Genomic DNA, 25287 nt, shown 5'->3' with positions numbered 1-25287 from the left:
GAAAGAGTATATCCCAGAATAAATGTTTGGAGTGCCTTTTTTTCCTTCTTAGAAGCATCCCACAAGTAAGAGGTGATGTTCTTTACTAGGCCTGGTGAGAATTCAATTTTACATTTATCAAGCTTGAATTTTATATTTATATCATTTATATTTGTTAAGGTGCAGGGCATATAGATAAGGTTAAGGTTTTACTACCACATTTAGCTAATAAAAAGGTTTGATGTTTGGAGAGACATTGAATTAAATTCACAAATTAACATTCTGTCATTAACATGAATGAATCCTTCATGGAGTGTTCATTTGATCTCAGGTCATTTTGCATCATCTTTCTAGATTATCAAATTGTTGGATGGAAAACGATCTCAAACTGTAGGAATTTTAATATCCAGTTTGCACCTGGAGATGAAGGATATTCAACAAGGTAAGTGTTTCTCACACTTAATGTATCATATTTGCGTGAATATTTTCTCATAGCTCCCTTTAGAGAATTTCTTACATAACAGGATGTGCTTTGAATATAGTCCTCTTTAAGATATCAGAAGAACCATTCTTCCAGTATATTCCAGTATGTGTAAAAGTTTCACCCAAATAATCAGAACTTAATTTAGGTACAACTCCCTCTGTACAGTTTCAGTTCACATATCACCTTCATACAATGTTTTCTCAAAACTGTTTCATATTGCTCCACTACAGTTCCCTCCTTTTTCTTAAGCAAATACTCTGCTGACAAAAATTAAATGGAGGGCTTATATATATAAGTCTTTTGGGCTTCAAACATGCAGTCAGTATTTGCTGAATTGTTTACATTTTGCTTCATTAGCGGTATAAAAAGCACATCCCAAACTGATGCAGCTACCATGTAGCAATCAGAAAGATCATTACTGGATGGCATTTTTCAAAGCATAGGGCTACTCAGTATATAAATTCCATTACTGGTAGAAATTATCTGAGTTTGCCAATACAACTGTAGAGAAACACAGATTTTTCAGAACAACTGGGGTAATTCAGATTCTGCTTATGTTCTGGATTTAAAAAGATATTGTTTAAGGATATTGTTTATTTCTTTTTCACATTAAAAAAAGGAAAATATTCACCATTTAAAACAACTGCTGGAAGAATTGAAGTTGATGTCTCCTTTTTGCTATTGTTTTCCTTCCATCACATGCAAATACTGGGTAGGGTGTTGAGATGCTGCTGGCATTGATGATTATTAATTTCAGAAGAGCCTTTGAGCATCTAGCACTTTAAAAGCACAAGGGCTTACAGATGTCTCTTGGGATGGAGGGAAACAAAAAGAAGGAATAACTTTGTGCCTGCCAGTATTGTGTGAAAGGTATCACAACAAGATGAAAAAACCTGCTATTACTAAAGGTCTGAATAATTTGCTGGCAGGAATTACAGCAGCATAGGTTAGGATAGCAGCTGTATTATAAAAACTGGGTAGTATTTTTACATATCTTCAGAGGAGTTTTCATGACTTTTTGTTTTCCATGCCATGATGTTCTACTTAAAATATAATCTATCTAGCTATCTATCAGTCATTTGCTGTACTTCTATAGCTTTTGAAACCCTCAGGACAATTTATACTAAATTTAAGAGAAAGAATAAGTCAAATGTTTGGGTATGTATACACTAGAATTTTAGCTTGAATCATCAATGCACTTTTGAATCAAACCTACCAGTTGTCCCCTTTGCTGTGTTTGCTTTGCAGAGCAGTCTCAGAGTGCACAAGCATCCTTCAGAATTAAATTAAATTAGAAGATGTGCTCTAGCAGCACGTCAGCAGTCTCCACCTACGGCAGGTTTTAAATTCCACAGGATCAGATAAGAGATAGTTAAAACTCTCTGAAATGTGTATAGTGTGAACACTGGGTCCTTAGTACCAGCTGTTGCTGTCTACAAATCCATTTCTAAAGACTACACTACTTGCAGTTGTAGACATAGCTAATGTAGTCCTACAAGTTTAATGAAAATTAGCATGTTGGTACAAGAGAGACACCAAAACAAGTGCTGTCACTGAAGGAGAGTTTATAACTCATCACCCTCTCTATTTGGAGGTAGCAAATGACTGGCCTGTCACCACATGTGTTGCTCAAGACAGCAATAGAATATGCTGCCTCTTGCTTATGGAAACAGCTAGGAGATGCAAGCAAGATATGGGAGTACTGTTAGTGGAACTTTTTTTTTTAAATATATTACAAAGAATAATCAAGATCTGTGTGCAGAGACTATCTAGGGAAAAAATCTGTTCTGTAGAGAGGATCTTTAGAAATGCATACTACATTGAAGACAACAGTAGAATTATGCTTGTTTCTCTTTTAGTGTGTGTTTATCTCCTAGTATTTTGTTTAATTTAAATCTGTGTGCAAGCCGGCCTATCAGCAGACAAATTGCTTGAAGACCACTATAGTCAATGTACTGCATGAAAAAAGATCATAATAAGCTAAATAGCTCATGACAACACCTAACCAAAAAAGCATATGATCATTGGGTTAATGAATGTCCATGTTCTTTTTTTTTTTTTTTAACAAAGTGAAGTTACAAAGACCTACCTGTAAGAAACATGAAAATTAAGCACCCATCCCTTTTTTGAAGCCAATTTCCATTGCATAATGCAGTATGTGAAAGACAGGGGAAAGAAAAGTTAGTGGTCTTTGGCAGCTTGCAACAGAGAATGTAGACACTTGAAGCAAAGGAAAGTTGAAATTAAAAAAAAAAAAGAGGATATGTAATTTTATTTCAACTGTTTCTGGCCATGTTTGTTGAAAAGCCATGTACAAATTAATTTACTGTCTATGTATAGTGTACTGGTTACTCTACCTTAAGTAGCCATTACAAAAATACAAATATATTCTATAACTGCCCTACGCATACAGACACATGCAAAATTGTAGAGAAGGCAAAACAAGAATAATCACAAGAAAAATTACATCCTCCTTTAAAATAGTGTGAGATCTCTGCATCTGTAGGATTACCCTCTCAAATGAAAGTAAATAGCTTCACAGCATATTCTGTAGATAGCTCAGCAGTGCAAAACAAGCAAGTGACCATATCTGGCACCCAGATGTTTCAGTTTGCATTTGATAATGAGCTAGCTGCCACACTTCAGGAAGGGAATCTCCTACACATGTTTGTTTGAGAGAGTGAAGTTCATCTTTTGCAGCTAAGTTTAAATTCTTGCTGTATCTAAGAGTACAGTCTAGGGAGAAGACAATGTAAAACTAAATAATTATTTTGGCTAGTGTTGGTATTATATTATGCAGAGGGACGGTTAACATTGTCGTGCTGCACCTGTCCTAAAACTCAGCTTTTTGGTAGGTGGGAGAGAAGTCCTAGGTGCTGTAATGTTCTGAGAACACGAACAAATTTCATTGGTGAATCTGGTAATATAGGGTAAGAGGGTAATATAGTTTCTGATTAGACCATATTCATCATAGTAATTTCCTGAGCAGAAGCAGCAGACAGAAAATCTATCTGTCTCGGTATGCTATATAGGATCTGTTTTTATATTTTAAAAACAAATAGCAATAATCAAATTGTACAAAGGTACAATCTCAAACTCAAAGGTTTGAGATTATTTTCAAGGCTGCTTCTCTGTGGTTTTTTTTAATCTGTCTCGGTATGCTATATAGGATCTGTTTTTATATTTTAAAAACAAATAGCAATAATCAAATTGTACATAGGTTTGAGATTATTTTAAAGGCTGCTTCTCTGTGGGTTTTTTTAAACCTTTATAAAGAAGACGTGAGGAATAGTGGGGGTCAGCTGTTAGGTATGGAATATGCTTTAAGACTAGATACTTAGAGAACTAATCTCCATTTCATATCAATGCACTTCTGTCTTACTTTTCCTATCATTGTTCAGCTGAAATATTACAACTTGAGAGACAAACCTGTGGCTCAAGACTACTTGTGTAGCTTTGCTGTTGAAGTATTGCAGCTCACTCCACAGTGAGATGTTTCAGTTCTGTTTCTAATGGGAAATGTTGATTATAACTGTATGCGAAGACCCTCTGTGGGCACTGATCCCAACATCTTACAGTGCAAGATTCCAGTCACTCAGGCAGTTCCCAGTATAGTAGTTAGCAATAGCAGGATACTGGAAGACACATAATAATAATACTCTTTTCTGCAGCACACATCATCTGTGCTGGTTTCCCATGAGCTACTGAGATCTTTGTTCAAGAGTAAACTGGCAAAATTGTGGGGCAGTCCAGATGAAAAAAAGTTTTAGCTACAGAAAATGGGATGTAGATAAAATGTAGATGTCTATGTCCAAAAGACTGTTTCTCCAAAATCCCTCCCTACTTCCATAGTACCTACATTTTGCCACTAAAATTGTGGGGAACCAGAAGTTCTGCTTCTGTACGTTGCTGGAAGTAGTTCACTGTCTAATACCCCTGATTTCCATCAGCGTTAATTAGATGGTCTCCCATGCTGGTATATCTTCCATGGTACCAAATCTATGAGATGCGGTAGATCACACCAGATGCACACTTTATAGTTTATTGCACTCTTTGTGGCAATAAAGTGCCATGTTGCTCCACGTAGAACAGCTGCAGGCTTTGCTGGTACACTTGCCTAGGCAAGAGATGAACACTCTAGCACTGCAACGCTGACAGAATTAGCCTATATGGCAAAGGGGAGAATTTAACACTGATCCTTGGCATTTCTAATTCTATTTCTAATGCTAATTTGCTATTTTTTTTCTTTTGTAGACTTTAAGGAATTAAATATAATGTCTGAGACTCCCATTTATTAAATCAGAGTAGTACTGGCCAACCTGTAATAGCACGTATGGGGAACTGGTATGTTTATTGTGCATTTGGAACATTCTTGTGTTCAACAACAATGTAAACTATCTATGCAGAGGCACATTAAGCTTTGAAAATACTAGGGGAATGTATTTGATCACATTTAGATGGGATGGATTAGAATAGATTTTGTTAAAAAGCCTAGGTCAAGCCATCTGCTTTTGTAGATTCACCTTCATTAGTGTTTTTTTTTTTTAATCCTCAAATGTGGAATATATTTTTATTATAGTGTCACAGTAACGACACTCTGATCAGGAGCAGTGCAAGTAACTCTCATTGTCACTCTGATCAAAATTTTTTGTATGGCATTGTAGGAGGGGAACAACTTTCTAGAAAGTATACAGCTATGATTCTATTGTACGATGTCAGTCAACCAGTTGAAAAGTGCTTGATTGGACTTGTCCAACTTTGTGATTTACCCTCTGTTATCAACATATTGGAGTAAATAATTGGAAGAATGTGAACAGCAGATTAACTCCTCCAGACTGATGATCAGTCCAATAATCATTCTAATTCTGTATTATATTTCTAATCATCCTGGGATATCTATGTGGTCTTCCTCTAATAAGAGGCCATAGAAGTTATATAAATAGGTTGCATTGTCTTAGTGTAATTTATGGTTTACGGAACATCTAAACTTTGGAGAACAGTATCATTGTTAACCAGGCACTTTTCTTAGCATCTGAAAGACTGTGTTTTCTATGTATAAGGCAAACTATTCCAAAGCAAATCTAATCTGCAGACCTTAGTGTGCTCAAAATTTCTGAATCCCAGTTTGTGTTTTAACCATATCATGCAGCACAAATAGTTTCACAGTTCCTTTCTTTATTCTATTTTGGAAATACTTCTGGATAAAGATAAATGCTTTGGAATATTTCTTACTTGCATGATGTGTTTCAACTGAAATATTTTGCAGGACGGAAGTATAGATTATAAAGGTTTAAAAACTGTTTTTCCAAAGTTGTGTGACACTTCCACCTAGACGGAGTATGCATTCTATATATTTCGTATACTATGCATGAAGCGTAGAGGTAGCTGCATACCCATCTCAGAAGTTGGGAAACAATTTTCTTTAAAAATTATTTTCTCTGTTCTGGAAAATTCACAACACATGTTTCTGTGAATCTGTCTTGGGCACCCAGCCTGATGTGGGCAGGTTAACATTAGTGCCAGTGTCTTCTGCTCATGACTTCTTGCAGGAGTTGAGCTTTCTTAGTCTTCTAGACCTACATTGTGCTCATGGTGCTTCTTTGTAATACATATTTTAATTTTTTTTTATGTTGCATGATAGTTAAATAGTGGAGAAAACCTTTACATAAGTTTAGAACATATCAATTTGTCAGAAGTTAAGCAGAGGGATTTGGATAGTTTAGGCAGTTTCGCCAAGTAGGCATTTGTATTTAACAATCGATGTCATTTTCTAATTGACTAGATCAGTCACAATTTAATTTAAATTTCCCGGTGATGGGCTTCATGTTCCCATCAAATCAAGCCTTACTCAGCAGAATGTACTACATAAAACAATGAAGTACTTCCAGGTCGAGTAAATGTACCTTTGGCAAGCTCTTTTTATTTAAATAACGTATTTCTGTTCTATCATTAGGGAGCAGTTAAGGTGATTTCTTCATATTTCATAGTTTAATTGTCACATTAAGTGGTTTGATACTCCTGAGTATATGTAAGCTCTGTCAGCAGGACTTAAATCCTGATTTAACCAAAAAGTGTTTAGTAGGCGTGCGTCTGTATATCAGAGTCAGCCTTAAGACTGTTGGTATTTAAGCTGGTTAAGAGGAGAGAAGTATCTTTTTCATATTTAACCTCTTAAGTTCTACAGTAGTATGTAAAGTGCACACATTATGCTTTAAATTCTCAACTTTTCTTTGGTTTATATTTTTGAGGTGATAAAACAATGTATGTGAAAAATCTGTGTAGTAGGGAATCTGTTTTTTACAGTTAGATTGATTTTTAAAAAATGAATCTGTTAAAAACCTTTGGTACAAGTTTGTATTCGAAGCAATACTCTTAGTATGCGAAATGTAGTTGGCAAGTATTTTTATGTGTGCCTGTTAGTTTGAATGCATGATGCTGATCTGTTTTTTGTCCTAGCTGACGGTTATTATATCCTAATGGGTGCAACCCTGCACTAATGATCCTTGTGTATATAAATTCTTCTTGTTGTGAGCAGACACCATAGGCCACATAAAAATGTTTGCCTCAATTTCCCTGCAAAAAAGGATCTCAGAAACCAGACTTGGCCAAGTAACAGATTTTTTAAAGGTAGAGGAACCCAATAAAATTACCAGCTTTTCACAGCATGAGTCTACTTCCTTTCGACATATTGTGAGGTGTAGGTGAAATATTCTAACCGAACTGACAGTGTAAGGAAGACAGCTAACTAGAAAGCAAGATAAAAGTAAAAACCACCGATGATGATTGATATTGTAATAGCTATTAATTGTTTTGGAGCCTCTTTTGTAGATTTATGATACTTCACCTATATTACTTAACACTTACGTGAGTCTTGGTATAATGAGATTTAATGCAGTAAAGTATCGTGGTTAAATTCACTGTATCAGGAAGAGCATTTTGAAAAACTTACCAAGGTTTTTATTCATTTTAATAATGCTAATATACATATGATTAAAACTGGGTTTTGTTTTTCACAGAAAAGTTAAGAAGCTTTTGTTCCTTGTAACTCTAAGTAATAAGTAAAATAATTAGTTTCTTTGATCTAGTGTAATGGGGGTTTTTCAGCTCCCCCAACTCAAGTTAATTTACACAACATACTGTGAATGTATTGCACATGCTGTATTTTAAGAATATGAAGAATACTGAGACACCTATGAATTTGGGATTTTCTTCCAGCTTTTCAAAATCAGTGCTTCTTTTTTAAAAAATGAGCCAATCTTCATAATTTTACATGGTTTTGTTTTTATCTTTTGCTCCAAATGTGTATGGCATTAAGTTTGATCAGTTTGAATGAAAAAGGATATAAGGACAAAGATAAAGATATTAAAATACATGAAGATGAAATAAAGAAGTTTGTGTGGGTTCTGGCAGTACTGACTTTTTAAGAATGGCATCCTGAGCTGTCCAGCTATCACTGAATTGAGTAATATAGCTAGATTTTTAACTGCAGCCTGTCTGCATGGTCATTGCCAATAATAGCAGGACAGGTTGTATAGCAAGTAAGTCAGAAAATATTTTCTTGGTGCATTTATACAATCACATACTTGCACAGAAGAGAAAATAATTAATATTAATGTCTCAACACAGATTATTGTTAATTCTGTTTAAAATGTGTTCACTTATCAGATTGTATTTTACTAGTTTAATCCCAAACATTTTTTGCTTTATCATGTCACAAAACAATGTTGATTTGTTACAACTGGTGTTGAGTACAGAAAGATGGATAAGAAAATTTAGCATTAAAAACCACTTTGTGATTTTTGGGGCCTTTTTTGTGACAAATATCTGATTGAAAATTCCAGTTAGATGTGCAGATCTTAATATTCTTATTAAAGTGTTCTTTTTTCAAACCACTTCCTCTCATTGTAATAGTAGTAATAGTAGTTCATCGTAGTTTTGTACCTAAAAAATCTACTATGAGTTACATGTTTTGCATTTCTAGTACAGGTTCAAATTACCTCCAAGAAGTTGCTTTTCTAGATAGCTCTGGATAAATAAATTTCTCATTGTAAGAGAAATATTCCAAAATAGGATGAAAGTGAAACCACAAGGGGAAGTTTTTGAACTCAATATGCATATTTTAATATCTTAACAATTAACTATATTGGACTGTGAAACCAATTTTCCAATAGATTTTTACAATCTCTTAGGTTCTTTTGAAATTTCATTGGATAATACAGAAGATAATGCAACTCATGGGACCATCTTGCAAGAGCCAACAGATGATCTCATAGGTTCAATCCCTAATGATTTTCTTTAAACAAAGATTTTTGTCAAACTCTGTGGTTTGGGCTTTGTATTTGGTTACGCTCTTGAGCTTTTTTTTAATCTTTCCAACAGGACAAATATAGTTGGAGATATTGCTTTTTTTCACTGATATTGTCTTCTGTATAATTCTTTACTTCTAACCAAGGTGTAATGTCAACAGATGGAATCATAATTGACAGGCAAAATTTTAAAGCATTCTAAATGTCATTGGACCTTTTAATAAAATTAATTAGCCTGCCACAGAGAAAATTTACTAGCCTGCTGGTTAATTTCACAATGTAAAATCGTGGGGTAGGTGGAAGAGCAGGCGAAAGCTTATTACTTTTAAATAATTATTTAAAGATGTGTGCCTTGCTCCTTTCAAACATGGATCGCAAATACAGCAGGACCTTTTAAAATCTTCTAAATTCACAAGCAGTCAAGTTTCCTTTGAAGAAATATAGTACAGTTGAAATTAAAAGTTATCAGGTACTGGCTAATGATGAGTTATGTTGAAAATTGGTAGAGGCTTTAAGCTTGATTCTTTTGGGATTAATGTTCCCAGTAACATTTAAACATAAGGAGGAGTTCAGAAATTGTGCCCAGTCCCATTATGAATCTTGATGAAATGCTGGTTTCAGAAAAATTAAACATCCAAAGTTATTTCTCTTCTATTGTGCATCTCTTAGCTTACTGGAATTTGACATTAGAGAACATTAGAAAGCACCATGAACCAATCCTATTTAGTTTTCAGAAGAGTCTCAATACATTGCCTAAATTGTAACGGGATTTACAAATGTTCAAAACACCTAATGCCATATATTCCAAATGTAGTAACATTGGAACTAAGATAGGAAACATTTTCAGACTTCATTTTTAGTAATGAGGCATAATTAATCATTGAACAGTATACTTCAGGTATCTCTATGTGATGTTTAAAATTTAAAAACAATGGAAAGTATCATGTGGGTAGTTTTCTGGTGGATAAAGCTAACTCAAACATGAGCTGCTATATGAAGATACCTTGAAAATCAGTAGCACGATCTTTTGTGCTTGCAAATTTGCAACTTGCAAATCTTGCAAGTTTGTCTACCTATCTGCTTCCCAAGACTGCTAGCCCCAAGACAAGTGGATCTCCCTGATCTCCCATGCACATAGGGAGACCTAAATACCCTAACTCTCAGTTGCTTCCTATCCAGCCTTCTAAGCTACCATGAAATCTGTGCTGCTCATTGTCTGGTATCAGGTCTCATGTTCTCCTGCCTGGCCAACTACACAATCAGCTGAGTACCTGGCAGGTAATATCTTTGACTGCTGAGCATACTGGAGAGGAAAATTCTCCCAAGACAGAGTTTATAGTAAGTTCTTTATGAGTCCTGTGACTTGGAAGTCAGAACAAAAATAAAATGCTGAAAATAATAAAATATAAACTGGGTACAGTTTACATTTATGTTTATTATATACATATATATGTAAATATATGCATATATACATTTATTATTATAAAATATTATTTATTGTTACGTATTATATTTTTAGCTAGGCCAGATCTCTTTAGTACATTTCTCAGGAAACAAAATTGAACTCTTAAGTATGAGCATCTAATTTGTGATTATATTCTATACAGCTATACTGTGTGTTGATGACTCCATAGTAGATCTGGAAACACTGGAAGCACTATATGAAAATGTAAGTAAACTGGGGTAAAGCTGTGGTTAATCACCATAGTATCTCAGATACAGAATAAGTAAAGTTTTATTTTATGTTGTCATTTTAGGCTAGAGGCATCATATAGAAAAAGTCTTTAAGGAATTTAACAGTAATAAAATAGGTAACATAAAAAAATACCCATTGACATGCATATTTCTCTTACTGGCTTAGTTCTTAAATGTCAAATTTAAAACAATGGAGTGCCTTTGGAATCAGGTTAAAATTTAACAAAAGGTATAACATCTATCCATGTGCTCTCCTGAACTGCCTGAAAAATACTGTTCTTAAGGCCTTTTTTGTGCTAACATGCTGGCTTTTTCTCATTCAAGATGTAAGTGGCTACTAGATCAGTTAACTCGGGCTAGTGCATTGCTGTCCTTACCCAAGTTGCTCTGTAGCATATAGCATTCATGAACTGTGTGACTCTGAAGTTATGTGACAGAATACTTTCACACTTGGCTGTAGAGATTTCAGAGCTACCTCTCCGACCTAAATTGTGTGGAGCATCCTATAGCAGCATATGTAGTGCTGTGCTCTACAAGGATGCTCTGCTTTGTGGCCATTGGTGGTGAATGTCACTGCAGGGCACTGAAGGAGTTTATCATGGATCTTTAGGCCTCACTCTTATGCATAGTCTAAATGTTTCACAAAAAAAAAAAAATTGTTATTTGCAGACAAGCAGGTAAATTAGTAATTTATTAATTTGATATTAATTACTTTCAATTAATTCACTCAGAGAGCACAAAAGGATGAACTGGAGAAAATCAAGCAATATTATCAGACTTCAAAAGAGGAGGAACTGAAACTTCTGGATAAACCAGAACAGTAAGTTGGGTGGTTTTTTTAATATTTTATTATTATATAGTATAGTCCTTTGCTGATACATTAAAAGGGATCTTGATACATAATTATTGGTAGCGGATTTTTAACTTTTCTGTGTATTTCAAGGCATAATGTAAACTTTGCCTTAATCACATACACAACTTTTTGCAGACATGACAGATTTTACTATGTCAACTTGCACCACCAGAACTGGTAAAATACGTAGCCTTGAATCAATAAATTTCTGTTCCCATTCTCACATTTGTAAAAGGCTTATCCTTCCCTTAGAGCTTTTAGGGCTATATTAAAATGTTAGGAAGCAGTGACAGACTGATTTTGCTTGTTGATTATTTGAAAGAGCTACACAAAGAGAGGGTTTTGGCGAGTCCTGTGAGAAAGACACAATGTACGCTCTAGTCATGCTGATTGAAGACCTACAAGGCTGATTCCACAGTTCATCTCCTGTGACTGTTGTGGGCAGTGACAACTGTTAGGCTGAAAAACTTCTTAAGTGTTGCTCTTTCTGTTGTAATAAACCTTAGACCAAGGTGAAAATCACAAGAATTCACGAGCAGAATGGTAATCCTGAATTTTATTTTAGTGTATACATTTGGCTTCAGATTTTGGCCTACCAGTGGTGGTTGTCTTCTGCTACTTTGCTATTTTCCCCTTTGTACTTCCATCCTCCTCTTCTAATCACAGTGCAATTTCCTGCCCTGAGGCCTCCCTGCCCTCTTGTATGTTTTTGTCTTTTCTTCTGTCTTTGGTGTAAGAAAGGATGGTGGAGGAAGAATCAACAGAGATAGCATATGACTGGTTGATGTCAGAAGTATTACATCTTCATACCTTTTTTTCCCATGAAAATGTTACTGGTGAAGAGCAGATTTTTTTTTCCTCTTTCTCCTAACAAAAGGCAGCTAAATACTCATTTGTGACTGTCCACTAGGAAATAGGTTAATGTTGGGAGATGAGGCTGTCATGCTTACTCTTGGTTAAGAGTGGCTATCATTCTTAAGTAAGACTTAAGAAGACAAATATCTGTAAAGTGTATAAACTAGCTTGTTCTTGCATCCCATACCCATGGTTTTCATTGCATTGGCTTGGGGCATAAGAATACATTGTGTGACTAGTTGATGTTTTCCAGAGCTTGAATCTTTGGAAATATGTTTGCTGTATGTCTGAGTGAAATAAATATTAATGCGTTTTATGTTCTGGAGAATACAAATCTTGCAGAGCTCTAGAGTTTTAAAAGGTTGTCTGGTTTTGTAAATTATAGTGGAGAGAGGTTGATCTTAATTAAACACAAAGTTGCATTTATGCTATCATTGTTCCATAATTAAAAGTGAAGAACTATAAATAAAGCAGTTACACCTGATCATTCAGTGTAAAATAGTAGTGTTAAAGACAAAAGCTACTTTTTATCAATTATTACCCTTTGTGTTCTCTCTGCAAGTCTTAAGTATCCCATTTTTACCCTATTATTACACTACATAGGTTAAGAAAACTAGCTTTTTAAAATGTTGCCTGAAGGGGGAAACAATTTGCTGATGATGCACTTATGTATATTTTATTTGACCTCCAAAATAATGTCCTTGCTGAAAACTCAGTAGATGAGGTGCTGCTGGTTTTGTTGTCTTAAGTCAGCCTCTAAGCCTAAATGCAGAACTGGAGATTTGTTAGAACTGTACTATGTATACTAACTCCATAAAACCTTAGAGACAGAAAAGTGCTAAATTTTTATGTGTGATTAAAATATTTGCTGCAGGGCATAAGCCTCATGTATTTTCTTTAATGAGGATCAGAACAAAAGTGCAAACTAAACCATTTGTCATAATAGCTGCAAACACTAGTAATAAGCATTCGTATAATGAAACCATTGATGTGAATTCACTGAAGTCTAAAGGAAATCTTTGCCATTTTTAAATGCTTGGATTATCAGAGAAATAGAAAGCTTTAGTGATATCACTGATGCTCTCCTGCACATGTGATTTTAATTTGTTTTGCTGCCATGTTAAATTTGCTGTTGTTGGCACAAACTGTAAGTATGACAGCAACATGACAATGCGCCCCTAAGTTATGCTTCATGGTAATAGTTGTTAAAATGCTAATATTCATTAACATGATAAAGATTTAGATGCACAATTGGCCACAGTTTGGGGCTTTCCTAGCAGGATACAGATGCTTTAGCTAGTTTCCAAGAAGACCCTTTTAGTTGTAATGTAATCTCTGTGAAGTTCTCTCTACTGTGAAAGAAATACTAATGAAGGAAGTAGTAGCAAAATATGGTACTGAGCTTTCCTCTTTTGTATGTGGTTTGAATTCAGGAAGTAGTGAGCTATTAATAATTGCTGTCCAAGTAATGCCATTTGCTTCTCTTTGAAGACCACTTTCCTTTGACTTCAGTTTAAATCCTGCTGGCTTACTTAGAAGCTTGCAGGATTAGATTCACCTTTTTTCTACAAAATTATTTCTAAATTTTATGTTCTTCAAATGTGGATAAATGTGAAATGATAAACAGCTTACCTCCATAGGATCAGTGAAAGTACTCTCGAGTCCTTTACTACAAGATTCTGGTAGGATAAAAAAGTTCTCAAGTTCTTCAGGAGAGAAGAAAAATGGACCTCACAGTGATGAACAGCAAATTCTTTATGTTTACTTTAGGCCATAAGAAGTGTAGCAATGAGAAACCCATCAAAAAGCTACGTCACAGTCATTGTCATTGTTACTTTAACTTAAAATCATACTTTTCTTAGACTAAAATTGCAAAAATGACTGAACTAAGAATATTGTTTGCTCTCAGAAAGTTTTGTCCACCTGAATTGGTGGTTTGTCTATCATTAACCACAGATTCATGCCATGACTTTGTGTTTAGTAACTACATTTGTTGTCACTAAGATTCCTTTTTGTGACAGATTTTAGTTATAAGTGTTCTGTCTGGATATTTACATTGGATACTTTGAATTCCAAAATCTGGAGACATTTTCTTTTTATGCTGATGCTTGTTTAATGCTCGGCACAATTATTTTGTACTTGGATGACCAGCAGTGTAGGAGAGATTTCCGTTTTCAAGGGAAGGAAAGAAATGTGTCATCTGATTTTTTTTAAATTTAAACTTTTAAAATGTATGTATGTTAGAACTTTAGTGAAGCAGTTTGGGTTTTTCTTTCTTTTGTTTCTCTCACACAAAGTGCAAAGTATCCTCTTTTTTTCCTGGCAATACCATTCATTCCCAATAGGAAGCATTTTTATTAATACCAGCTTGGCATTTCTTTTTTTCCCACTGCTTAAGTGTAAAGCCAAGCCAGGCCTCCCCAATCCTACTGTCACAATAGATTTTTTTCATCATGCAAGAAAGAAAAAGGAGGAAAGAAATTATATTCCAATTAAAACACAGTATTTCACACCAGCCACAGGTGGATTTTGCTGGTTTTTTAGACAGTCACTATGCATTCAGCAAAGTGTTGCAGGAGAAATTTATAAAGCAGATTGGAAGATACTGATATTATTTATTATGAAAAAGAAATAATTTGGAAAAATAAAATGTATTGGCTTAAATAATTAAAATAAATGTAATAAGAATTCAAGCTAATAATGGTTCACAGAATTTCCAATAATTCAGTGAGGTAGAAAAATCTTTACCGCGTTGTGTTAATGGGGAATCTAAGGGTATCTGTAGACAGGCAATTAGAAGATGTTTCTAAGGTGGTATTGGAGCAAAAGACAGCTTGTTTCTGGATTTCAAGACAGCATGTGTATCACTGAAATTCTAGAAATTCAAAACCCACACAGTAAATTATGCAAACCCTGTTGTTATAAGGAATGCTAAAGCTTCTTGTGTTATTTAGCCAAGCTCTTACATTTTAAATTGAAGAAAAGGGAGGAATTACTCATGCCTTTGGGATGCTTTCATTTTGTGATACCCGAACTGGAGTTGTTGAATATACTTCAATTTATTTTTATTTACCAAAGAGTTAAAGGAAGAAAGCTGGAATAGACTCATGAGGAAAGTGTATATACAAGGACAGATGAAGAGCAGATAAAGAGTTAGTAACTTTGCTGAACAGTGACTGAAGAGAGAGATAATCTGCAAGTATTTTAGAGCTAAATACATAGCTAGGTGCATTACCGTAAAACATGCTGCTATGTAATTGGAAGTGTGGTGCAAATTAGTAAAAGAAAATTGAGGCTAAGCATCGGAAGAAATTTCTTGACAGACTTTTTATATTATGAAATAACCTTGTAGGAATATACTAAGTTCCGTATTGCTGGGCACATTTTTAAGGGAAGCAAAAACACATGAGTGAAAACAGTAAATAGATAGTGTGTCTCTAGGTCTTTCCTTTTCTTTTGCAGCTGCGATAGTTAGTTAATGGATTACTGTGACAATGATTAGTGTCTTGCCTTTTTCTTGATATTAACAGGATTTCTTAACCCATTGAGCATAAAGAATATAACAATTATAAATCCTGTCAGATTTGATTCCAAGTAGGAAAGATTGCATGTGTATTTCATAATACTACATCGTTGATCCATTGTGTGCCGCACAGATAAGAAATATAAAGATTAGTTAATACTCTTTTTTTCCACAGATTTTTATATGAGTTATCTCAGATCCCCAACTTCACAGAAAGAGCTCAGTGTATTATCTTCCAGTCAGTTTTCTCTGAAGGGATAACATCAGTGCACCGGAAAGTTGATATCGTAACTCGTGTTTCCAAGGTAAGTCCTAATGAAAGTTGACTAAAAGCATAAATGTATTTTAGAGTATTCATGTTTCTTTTTTTACTGTAAGTGATGAACCTTAAGCGTGGTTATTGGCTTATCAGGAAAATAAAAATATATTACATCTTTTAGCTGCTTCTAAGAGCCAAAGGAGGAGGAAAGAGGGAAGGTGAGTTCTATGTGATGCCCTATGCTCTACACAGGAAAATTTATTTTTATTTGAATTTTTATTACTTTGCACATGAAGTAGAGTCACAGGTAATCTCCATAAAACAGAAATTAAATATCAGACTAGTTTAGTACACAGCCTTGCAAGCTTACTTTTTTTGCATATCGCTGTTGATGCCAACAGCAATAGATGCCTGTCACGTTCATTAGCTTATTACTCTCCCCTGGTATCTATACATTTCTGTTAACTCTAATCAGCAGATTTTTTAGTACCTGACAAAGCTTTACCTAAGATTTCTATACTATGAAAGACTAAAGACAAGATTTTGAAATTATAACAAATAAAATATGAAAAGTAGAATGAGATAAGAATTAAAAGATAAATTAAATATTGACCTAAACGTATAACATCCTGGTCAGGACAGTATTTGATTTTTTTTTTTTTTCTCCAATTTGAAGATTAGCTTTTGATTAACTTTGCTGCCACAAAGTACCTGTGCTCTACCCCTTTGGATTTCTTTGCGTATTTTAACAATAAAAATAGTCACTTAGTGTTCCCTTTCAAAAGGAGACATAAATAAGGAATCAGTTTTGTATGAGATAAGGAAAGTGGTAATGCCCTCAGTTTACTTACGAGGAGCTCACACTACAATTGATTTATCCAACATGTAGTGTAAGGCTACACAGTTAAGAATTAGGCCCATGGTCTCAGATTCTAGATTGCCAAGATAGATGTCTTCATATGTAAATTAAAATAATTTATTAGTTCTCCACTGTGTTTCTAGATTTCTTTTCTGTTTTGAGGCATAGTAATTTAGTTCTTAGCCCTAGTATATCTGCATTAAGTATGGATCCAGAAATGCGCGTTTCCAGAGCACCAGGAAGAATGAGTAGCAGACTGAATATAACATTCCGAGTCTAACACAGAGGAAGCAAAAATAGTACATCTCCATTTGACTGTGCATTATGCAAATTCATAATAAAGCACCTTGTCTGTAAGTTTTTTAAAGGCTACTAAGAATGCTTAGTAATCTTATTCCATTAATCTTTCTGTCATCTACATAGTATATGATGCCATATAATTTGCTTCATAATAGATTAAGTTAAACATAGTATCTTAAGCAAATACAGTCTAATAAATGCTTCTTTTAAATGTTTGATTTTTGTACAGGTTTTAGCTTCCTTTCCCTAGAGGGGTAAAAACACACAAGAAATAAAACCTCTATCAAAAATAAAATTTAAAAAGTGTTTTTATATTAGCAATTAGAATTTTTGTGCCAACAGAAGTTACAGACTAGTATCCATTTTCCAGGCTTTGCTGAACATGACCAGTGTAAAGGAAATTTTAGGTTTGATTCTGGCTTTTGGAAATTATATGAATGGTGGAAATAGGACCCGAGGTCAAGCTGATGGATATGGTTTGGAAATACTTCCCAAACTAAAGGATGTCAAAAGCAGAGTAAGTACTCATTTTTAATTAAAGATAATTTTTCTCAAGTGATTTTTTTTTGTTCTATCATCTGTCAAATGTTAGCCTTTTCTTATTTCTTACTATTCTTGCTTGAAAGAGCAAGGCACTTTGTACCATTTTCTTGCTTTTTTCTCCCAACTTTTCACCTCCTTCTGCACATGTGCATATTTCCATAATCTCCAGTTTCTCCTATTTGGTACTACTAGGACAATTACCTTATGTGAGAACTTCTGTGTCTCTCTTTTACTAGTAGGGACTTAATTACAGTAGGTTAGAATGAAGTGAGCGAGCACAGACTGCTGAAGTCTTTGTCTGTAAGTGTCCCCATTCTTTTCTCTTGCCCTTACTTAAGGTAGCTGTAGGTGAGTAAAAGTGCTTAAAAACCAAATAGCAGTAAAGGTTCAGTGTAGCATATACAATAAGGAATTATATGTAAAGGATATAAATATATAATATACAGGATTTTAATCCTCTTCAAAGAGATGTCTCAGACCCAACAAGATATTTTCAGTCTTTTTTTTTTTGAATTGGCAGTTAAATGGATGTAGGGCATGAATTCTGATTGGCATGCATGAGAAAATGCTCATAGATGGCAGTAAATTATTTTGTCAAAAATTGAGAACCACTAGTACGTTTTTGATTAGTCATGCTAGGATCAAAGTCAGGCTCAAACAAACTCTGGATACCTTTTGATATGAGGTTACTTTGTTCCTTATTTCAGCAGGGCAGAGGAGGAGGTGCTAGGTAACGTAGGCAATGGAAACACTTCTCAAAGTCATTCTTTGCTAAAGCATACCTAGACACCACATGGATATATGAAACAACAAAGAATAGGAGGTATTTTCTGCTGATGCTGGTACAGATTTGGAGGGTGAGAAAAAACCCCGTTCTTTCATGTTCTTCCTCTTTTCCTATGTGAAGTGCTCTCTTGAACTGTAAGAAAGGTAGATTTTTAAGCTTTTGTTCCCGGTTATACCTCATGTACATAGGAATGTGTTTGTGAGACAGGCAATGTCAGGAAAGCAGTATGTCTAGGGAGCTTTTTATTTTACTTCTGAACACCTTCATTAATGAAGTGTAAAAACACATTTAATGAATTGTTCAGTGACTATATTAATGAAATATGTTAATGAAAGTTTTTCCAATGGATTTGAGTCCTTTGTCTGCTAAAGACATTGAGGTGCTGGAGCATGTCCAAAGAGCAATGAAGCTGTTGAACCGTCTAGAGAAGAATCCTTATGAGGAGTGGCTGAGGGAGCTGGGGTGGTTTAGTCTGGAGGCTGAGGGGAGACCTTATCTTGCCCTACAACTACCTGAAAGGAAGTTGTAGCGAGGTGGGTGTTGGTCTCTTCTCCCAAGTAACAAGTGATAGGACGAGAGGAAATGGCCTCAAGTTGTGCCAGGGGAGGTTTAGATTGGCTATTAGGAAAAATTTCTTCACTGAACGAGGGTGGTCAAGCATTGGAACAGGCTGCCCAGGGAAGTGGTTGAGTCACCATCCCTGGAGGTATTTCAAAGACGTGTAGATGTGGTGCTTAGGGACATGGTTTACTGGTGAACTTGGCAGTGTTAGGTTTACGATTGGACTTGATGATCTTAAAGGTCTTTCCCAGCCTAAATAATTCTATGATTCTAATTCTTGCTTTCCTCTTCATTGCAATGGTTCAGCTGTTCCCTATGACCACTTTTCTTCCAGTCCTACTCCATGGACAAGACACAATACAAGCTGCAGCTAAACTAGAACCAGGCCAAGATTCCCAGTACTCAGGTGTTCATTGGTTGTCTAGCTGACATGAAGAAAAATGTAAAACAACTGAGCTTTGCCTGACTTTTCTCAGTAGAAGTACTAATTTTAGTCTTGCTCATCTATCTAACCATAAACTTGTAAGAATTTAATTCTCTCTGGGACTTTCCGATTTGGCTGAGTTTAGCCAGCACATTCCAAAATTATTAATTATGAAAAGGAGTGACAGCTGTACAGCATACTTGCATAAGACTTGTTCCTTAGCAAAGCAAGCTAAAAAATTACAGTATTTACAGTTTCCTGGTAGCCAAAATAAATATATTATTAGTTTAGACTAGTCTCCAAAATGCATAAAATCTCAAAGGGGCCAGCTGCTACAGGCAGAAACCCCAGAGGTAATTGGTAGACCATATTTGCAAGGAAGAAGAATGCACTCTTGTATATTTGAACACTAAGGTATCCTTCCTGTGTCCTGTTATTCCCTTTTTGAGAATTGCCAGCAAACAATATTATGTCTAGGTAAGCTGAATTCCAGGATCTAAGATAAAGAGTCAATGTTAAATATCTCTTATTTCACATAAAAGTCATTTGTTGTCACATGAGTCTAGAAAGTTACTTGATACAGAGGTTTTTTAAAAAAATGTAGCTCACCACTTCAAAAATCTCTGTTTCTTGACTTCTGCAAATACTCTTTAAACTCAAGTAATAAGTTGGATAGCTTAGCAGATAGAAAATAGAATAACAGGTGTATTTTACTCTAAAAGGACAATCAAATGTTCATGAGTCACCTCGGTTCCTTTTTGTCACGTGACCTGTCAGCAATGTCTTCTAAAACTGTTATACAAGCAGAGAGGATTTCTCTGCATGGCAGCAATGACTTGCTTACTTAAGAATTTTGCTCGTGTATGATATTAATAAAATATAATGTGCTGCAGGCTTTAATATAGGTGAGGCAGATCTGTACAGAAACTCAGGCGTTATTCACATACAAATGTTTGTCCTGATACCTGGCAATATACAAGATGAAAACACATCCAAAAAAACTTCAAAGACATTCCAGATATAATTCCCTATATTACAATACTTTTATGTTGTTGAACAGCACCCTGTATCATATAAGTCGCAATTTTACACTTTTCCTTTGGTCCATCTGCCTATGCTGACCCAGTGACATGTAACAAAATAAAATGATGTTGTGTACAGTTGTTGTATGCAGGACCGTGGAAATTATGATTCCACAAAGTGAGTATTAAAATTCATATTTATAAGGCAACAGGGCATGAAATATACTTATTAGGTACATGCTATCTGGTTTTATATTTGGAGTAAAATATGAAAAATATCTATGTCTTTTTCAGATCTCCATTACAGAATTGAGATTAGAGGAATCAAAAAATGCAGTTAACCTTAATATACCTGAAGTGACTGTAATATTTAGTTAATATTATATTCAAGAATACTATTATTAATTAATATTATTATTCAAGTTAATATTATTATTCAGTAATGCCTTGTATTATTAAAAAAAGATAAGGAGACAGCTTCTCCCACCAGTGCATGTTTTCTTATTTGGTATTTAGAACCAAAAGATGCTCTAGGTCCTGTGGTGGTACGGTCAACCTTATGTTATAAAAGATTGGTCAGTAACACCAGGCCTGAAGATACTGCGAGTCCTATTTCTCACAGCAATATAAAATAATAATATGTTTGTTTTGAAAGAGTAAATTTTCACTCACTTGAAACAGTCTTAATCAGACACGTTTTTAATAATATTATTATTATTATTATAATAAATAATATTATTCATTTTTTCTTAGGATAATGGTATTAATCTTGTGGATTACGTCGTGATATATTACCTACGCCATTGTGATAAGGTAAAAGATTCATTCACTGGATCAGCCTCTCCAAAAGTAGGTTTCTTTAAGAGATTGTAAAATGGTTTATATTAGGGTTTTTAACATCTGAACACAGTAGCTCTGATGGAAAAACAAAAGCCTGTTTCTGTTGCTTTCCTATAAAAGTTGTGGACATCAATAGGTCTGAAATTTGCTATAGGTTTTATGATACAGCTTTGGAAAACTTTACGTTACCCGTTGAACTACCCACTGCAGGCACTTGCCTGTGACTGTTGCAGACTGAGCAGGTGGTGGCTACAGTCGTCTTATATCCTGGTTATTGTAACACTGTAAATCCTGTTCTGGTGGGGTAATACTGGAAGACAGAAGCATGATTTCCGTCGTGACGGAATGCAGGAAGGGGTTGGTGCTTTAAGATAGTTGAGTCAGCTGATAGGGATGAAGTTAGAGGTTGAAAATGTGGGAAGAGGTGTGGCTGCTGCTTTGAGTGAGTTACATTTGTGAGGCTTTTTGACAGATATCAGCAGTGCCCACAGGTTTTGAGTAGGAAATTTGAACTACTGTCTTTTAAATAAAAATGTCACTGTTAATTGATTTTAAGTACGTAGTTGCTTATTTTTGAGATTAAGAAGATGCCTTTACCTAATCTTTGAATCTAAGACTAGTATAATTTTTCATGGCCCTATGTCTGCTTGAATACAAATAATTTTTTTATTTTTTATTTTTATTTCTTTCTTCTTTTTTTTAATTCTGACATAAGGATGTTGAATTGTTGTATTAGTAGTCATGAGTATTTTTTCCAGGAGTAAGACTAAAGTAAGTGAAGACATTTCCCTGCTCACAGCGGGGAGGTTAGACTAGATGATCTTTAAAGGTCTCCTTCCAACCCAAACCATTCTATGATTCTATGATCTCTAACACTAATAAAGAGAGTCTGTATGTCAGGAGCCTGTGAAATGGCTCCTGGGGCTGAGCTGTAGAGGAGATTAAAAACTATCAGATATGTAGATCTGTATTTGTTTTCTTTCCTTTTTTTTCCTTTTTTCTTTTCTTTTTCTTTTTTTTTTTTTTTTTGAGCAGGGAAATAAAGTGTTATTACTTTAGCTTAAGTATCCTTGTTGTAAAAAGCCTCATAACAAAAGCAACTTTGTCTAGCCTATAATGTTTCTTAGTTACTAGGGTATTGACATATGTATTATTTTCTTCTTTTTTAATAATGCTGAAGCTAATGCTTTCTAATTCATTTATTTAAATTTCTAATATTTCTGCAAACTTTCTACTATACTGTAATTTTGCTTCAGGGAATTTTGTAGAACAAAACAGTTTATCTTCCTTGGGAGGAAATGGACATAATGTAAATTGTACATTTTCCCCCTGAATGTTCATATCTTTATAATAATAAAATTATTTTTCCCCTGTTCACAACACAGTTCTCCAACCAATGAGTTTTCCTTTATTACAGACTGAAATCTGTGCAAAGGTAGTGTTTTAAACTCACTGGTATATGCTTATACATGGCAATGTCATATCAATACCATTTATATACTTTACTTATTAAATTTCCACTGGAGATACTGCTTTGAAGCTTGTAAGGATTTTTTTGTTTTGGGGGTATTTTTTACCTCTGATTTTTTTTTCTTGCTGTGCTAAAAATAAGGTATATACTTAGGAGCTCCATACAGACATTAAACCATGTGATTTATTTAGCCACACAAACCTTCAACTGCATATTTTTACCTGCATAAAATATTGCAGACAATATATAAATACTGTTTTCAATTTACGCTTATAAAATGTGTGTATATTTAATGAATTGGGAGAGAGTGAAACTACAAGCTTTTGGCATAAGAGCACTTGTTGCATTAAAATAGGCAATCATGTTATGTATTTTAAAAACATTCTAATCCCTTATCTCAACCTTTATTGATATAAAATGAACCAAAATGTTGTGAGCTCAATGTTGTTTCATAGTTTAAATTGAGCATAGTTTGTTTTACAACATCTAAAAGGAAGTTTCAACATTCAGAATGGCCAGGACTTCATCTTGACTTATATATATGTTGTTTTAGTAAGAATGATTTAAAATATATTATTTTTGCAGTTTTATAATAGTGTTTCATAGATGATGTTTCAAAAAAAGTAATTTATTTTGCTGTAAATGCATTCAATTTTCTTAGTGGCCTGTTTGTTTGTTTGTTTGTTTAGGAAGCAGGAACAGACAAGAGTATTTTTCCTTTACCAGAACCACAGGATTTTTTCCAGGCCTCCCAAGTTAAGTTTGAAGACCTAATAAAAGACTTAAGGAAACTGAAGAGAGATCTAGAAGGTAACTGGGAACTTTCACATTTGTTCTGCTAAGAACAAAGTGCTATTTAAAATGTAACCTTTATGAGGTTTTCTTATTGCTAATTAGGTTTATAGTGTTGATTCATTTAGAGTTTTTACACTGTGGCACAAATTACTCACATAAATTAGGGAAAAAAATTCCAACTCATGACTTAATAAAAATGAAAGTGAAGATACTGAAAAGTTATTTTCCCTTTTACAAGCAAAAGGCCCCTAAAGAAATCTTTCTGAAATTTTCTTTAGTTATGTGTGAATTTTCCTCTGGCTTCTCCAGAACTGTGTGTTTAACTGGAGATATCTGTTAGTTCCATAACATAAATACTTTCTTCAGTACTTGTAGCTGTTAAATTGTTGTTATACAAGAAAGAGTTGAATACTATTAATGTAGAAATAAAACACAGCTTGCCAAGGCACAGCGAAGGGAAATGGAAAGCTCCAGTTCAAAATATTTTCACCCTGGGACATAAAATAAACATTTTAAAATGTTTATTATAAAGAGGGGCTCAGAAACCCAACTCATCTATCAATCAAGGTACTGAGTGGAAATAAAGTAGGAAGAGTTGCTCTCGAAGTGTTCCAAGCAGTATCATTTTTATTTTGTGCTTCATATGACTTTCTAAAAATAAATGCAGCAAATGATAACTGAATATTTTAAGCCTGTCTTTTTTGTTAAGGAAAAGTTGCTACTTTTACTGAAGCAGTTTTGTGTAGAAAATGGCGTTTAGGGAGAAAATTTGCATAATTTTCCTTACAGCTTCTCCATTTACATTTACATCTCTGCATCAAAACGGAAGGGTTCTTTTAGAATCAGAGTTGAACAAGATGATTGTGTTTAATTTTTTTAATGTAAGGCAATGAAAACCATTCCAAAATAATTTATCCTTACAGTTAGAAATTGCTGGATTAGGTCACTACCATCTTAGGATAGTTTCAAAGGTTAACAGTGGTAGGAAAGTATCAGTTGTTGTTTGTTCGACCCGGGCATAAGCGAGTGCTCTATCTCCTCTAATCGCTTGGCCCTGTAAGCCCCTTGGCCTGCCCTCTTTTGGGCTAGTTTGTGCAGAAACATGATCTGTGTTTGATCTTGTATGTTTTCAGCATGTAGTCCTGCTGTCGTGCATCTTAGTCTTGCAGCATCTGCACTGAGGCTGTGACTTTCGCATCATATTTGTTCTACATTGCAAAGACACGGGCAGCAAGTAGGAAAAGCGATACGCTTAATTAGCTCTTAAAATAAAAACTGCAGCTTTCTTGTAAGCACTGTGTTCTATCTTCTAAAACAAATTTTCTTAGGTATTTATAGAAAATCTAGAAAAATTATGTTGAGGTTGTTTCCATAATTCTCCATTTTAAAAAAGTATTTGAAACCCAGCCAAACCAATTAACATATAAAGTTAATGACAGCAAAGATTTGAAACAAAAAAGGTTGTAAAAATGTTTTCAGATGTTGGTATTTTATCACTCAGAAATATGCAGCAGAATTCTAACAAGCATTCCTGTGATTAGTTTCTCTTATATTTAAACAAAGAAACAATCACTCATATAAAAATGTTGTATCTCATTCAAACATTCCCTTTCAAATCTTTTTCTTCAGATAATGCTGTAGTTTATTTTTAAATCAAAATTTTAATTGAAGAGGTTATAATTTTAACACGTACAACAAAGATTTGATGAGTCTCTGTAGTTTATTGTAGCC

At 34.4% G+C, this 25287-nt stretch overlaps 1 protein-coding gene across 1 annotated transcript in view; it reads left to right on the top strand.

The window, feature by feature from the left end:
• The window catches only part of FMN1 (formin 1), a gene marked incomplete at its 3' end in the record, with an annotated part of 90895 nt that extends 67324 nt beyond the window's left edge, over nt 1-23571 (top strand). Inside the window, exons 6-12 of the mRNA XM_010282232.1 lie at nt 334-421; nt 10377-10438; nt 11196-11284; nt 15871-16000; nt 17484-17630; nt 21204-21263; nt 23451-23571. Of these exons, the coding sequence (XP_010280534.1) occupies nt 334-421; nt 10377-10438; nt 11196-11284; nt 15871-16000; nt 17484-17630; nt 21204-21263; nt 23451-23571 (697 nt within the window). The remainder of the gene's footprint in view (nt 1-333; nt 422-10376; nt 10439-11195; nt 11285-15870; nt 16001-17483; nt 17631-21203; nt 21264-23450) is intronic.
• Nucleotides 23572-25287: the final 1716 nt, after the last annotated feature.

This window comes from Phaethon lepturus, unplaced genomic scaffold, assembly GCF_000687285.1.
Source record: "Phaethon lepturus isolate BGI_N335 unplaced genomic scaffold, ASM68728v1 scaffold622, whole genome shotgun sequence".
In the NCBI taxonomy this organism is placed as follows: Eukaryota; Metazoa; Chordata; class Aves; order Phaethontiformes; family Phaethontidae; genus Phaethon; species Phaethon lepturus.
The sequence above is the reverse complement of the archived record's forward strand: the minus strand, read 5'-3'. Positions and strand labels throughout refer to the sequence as shown.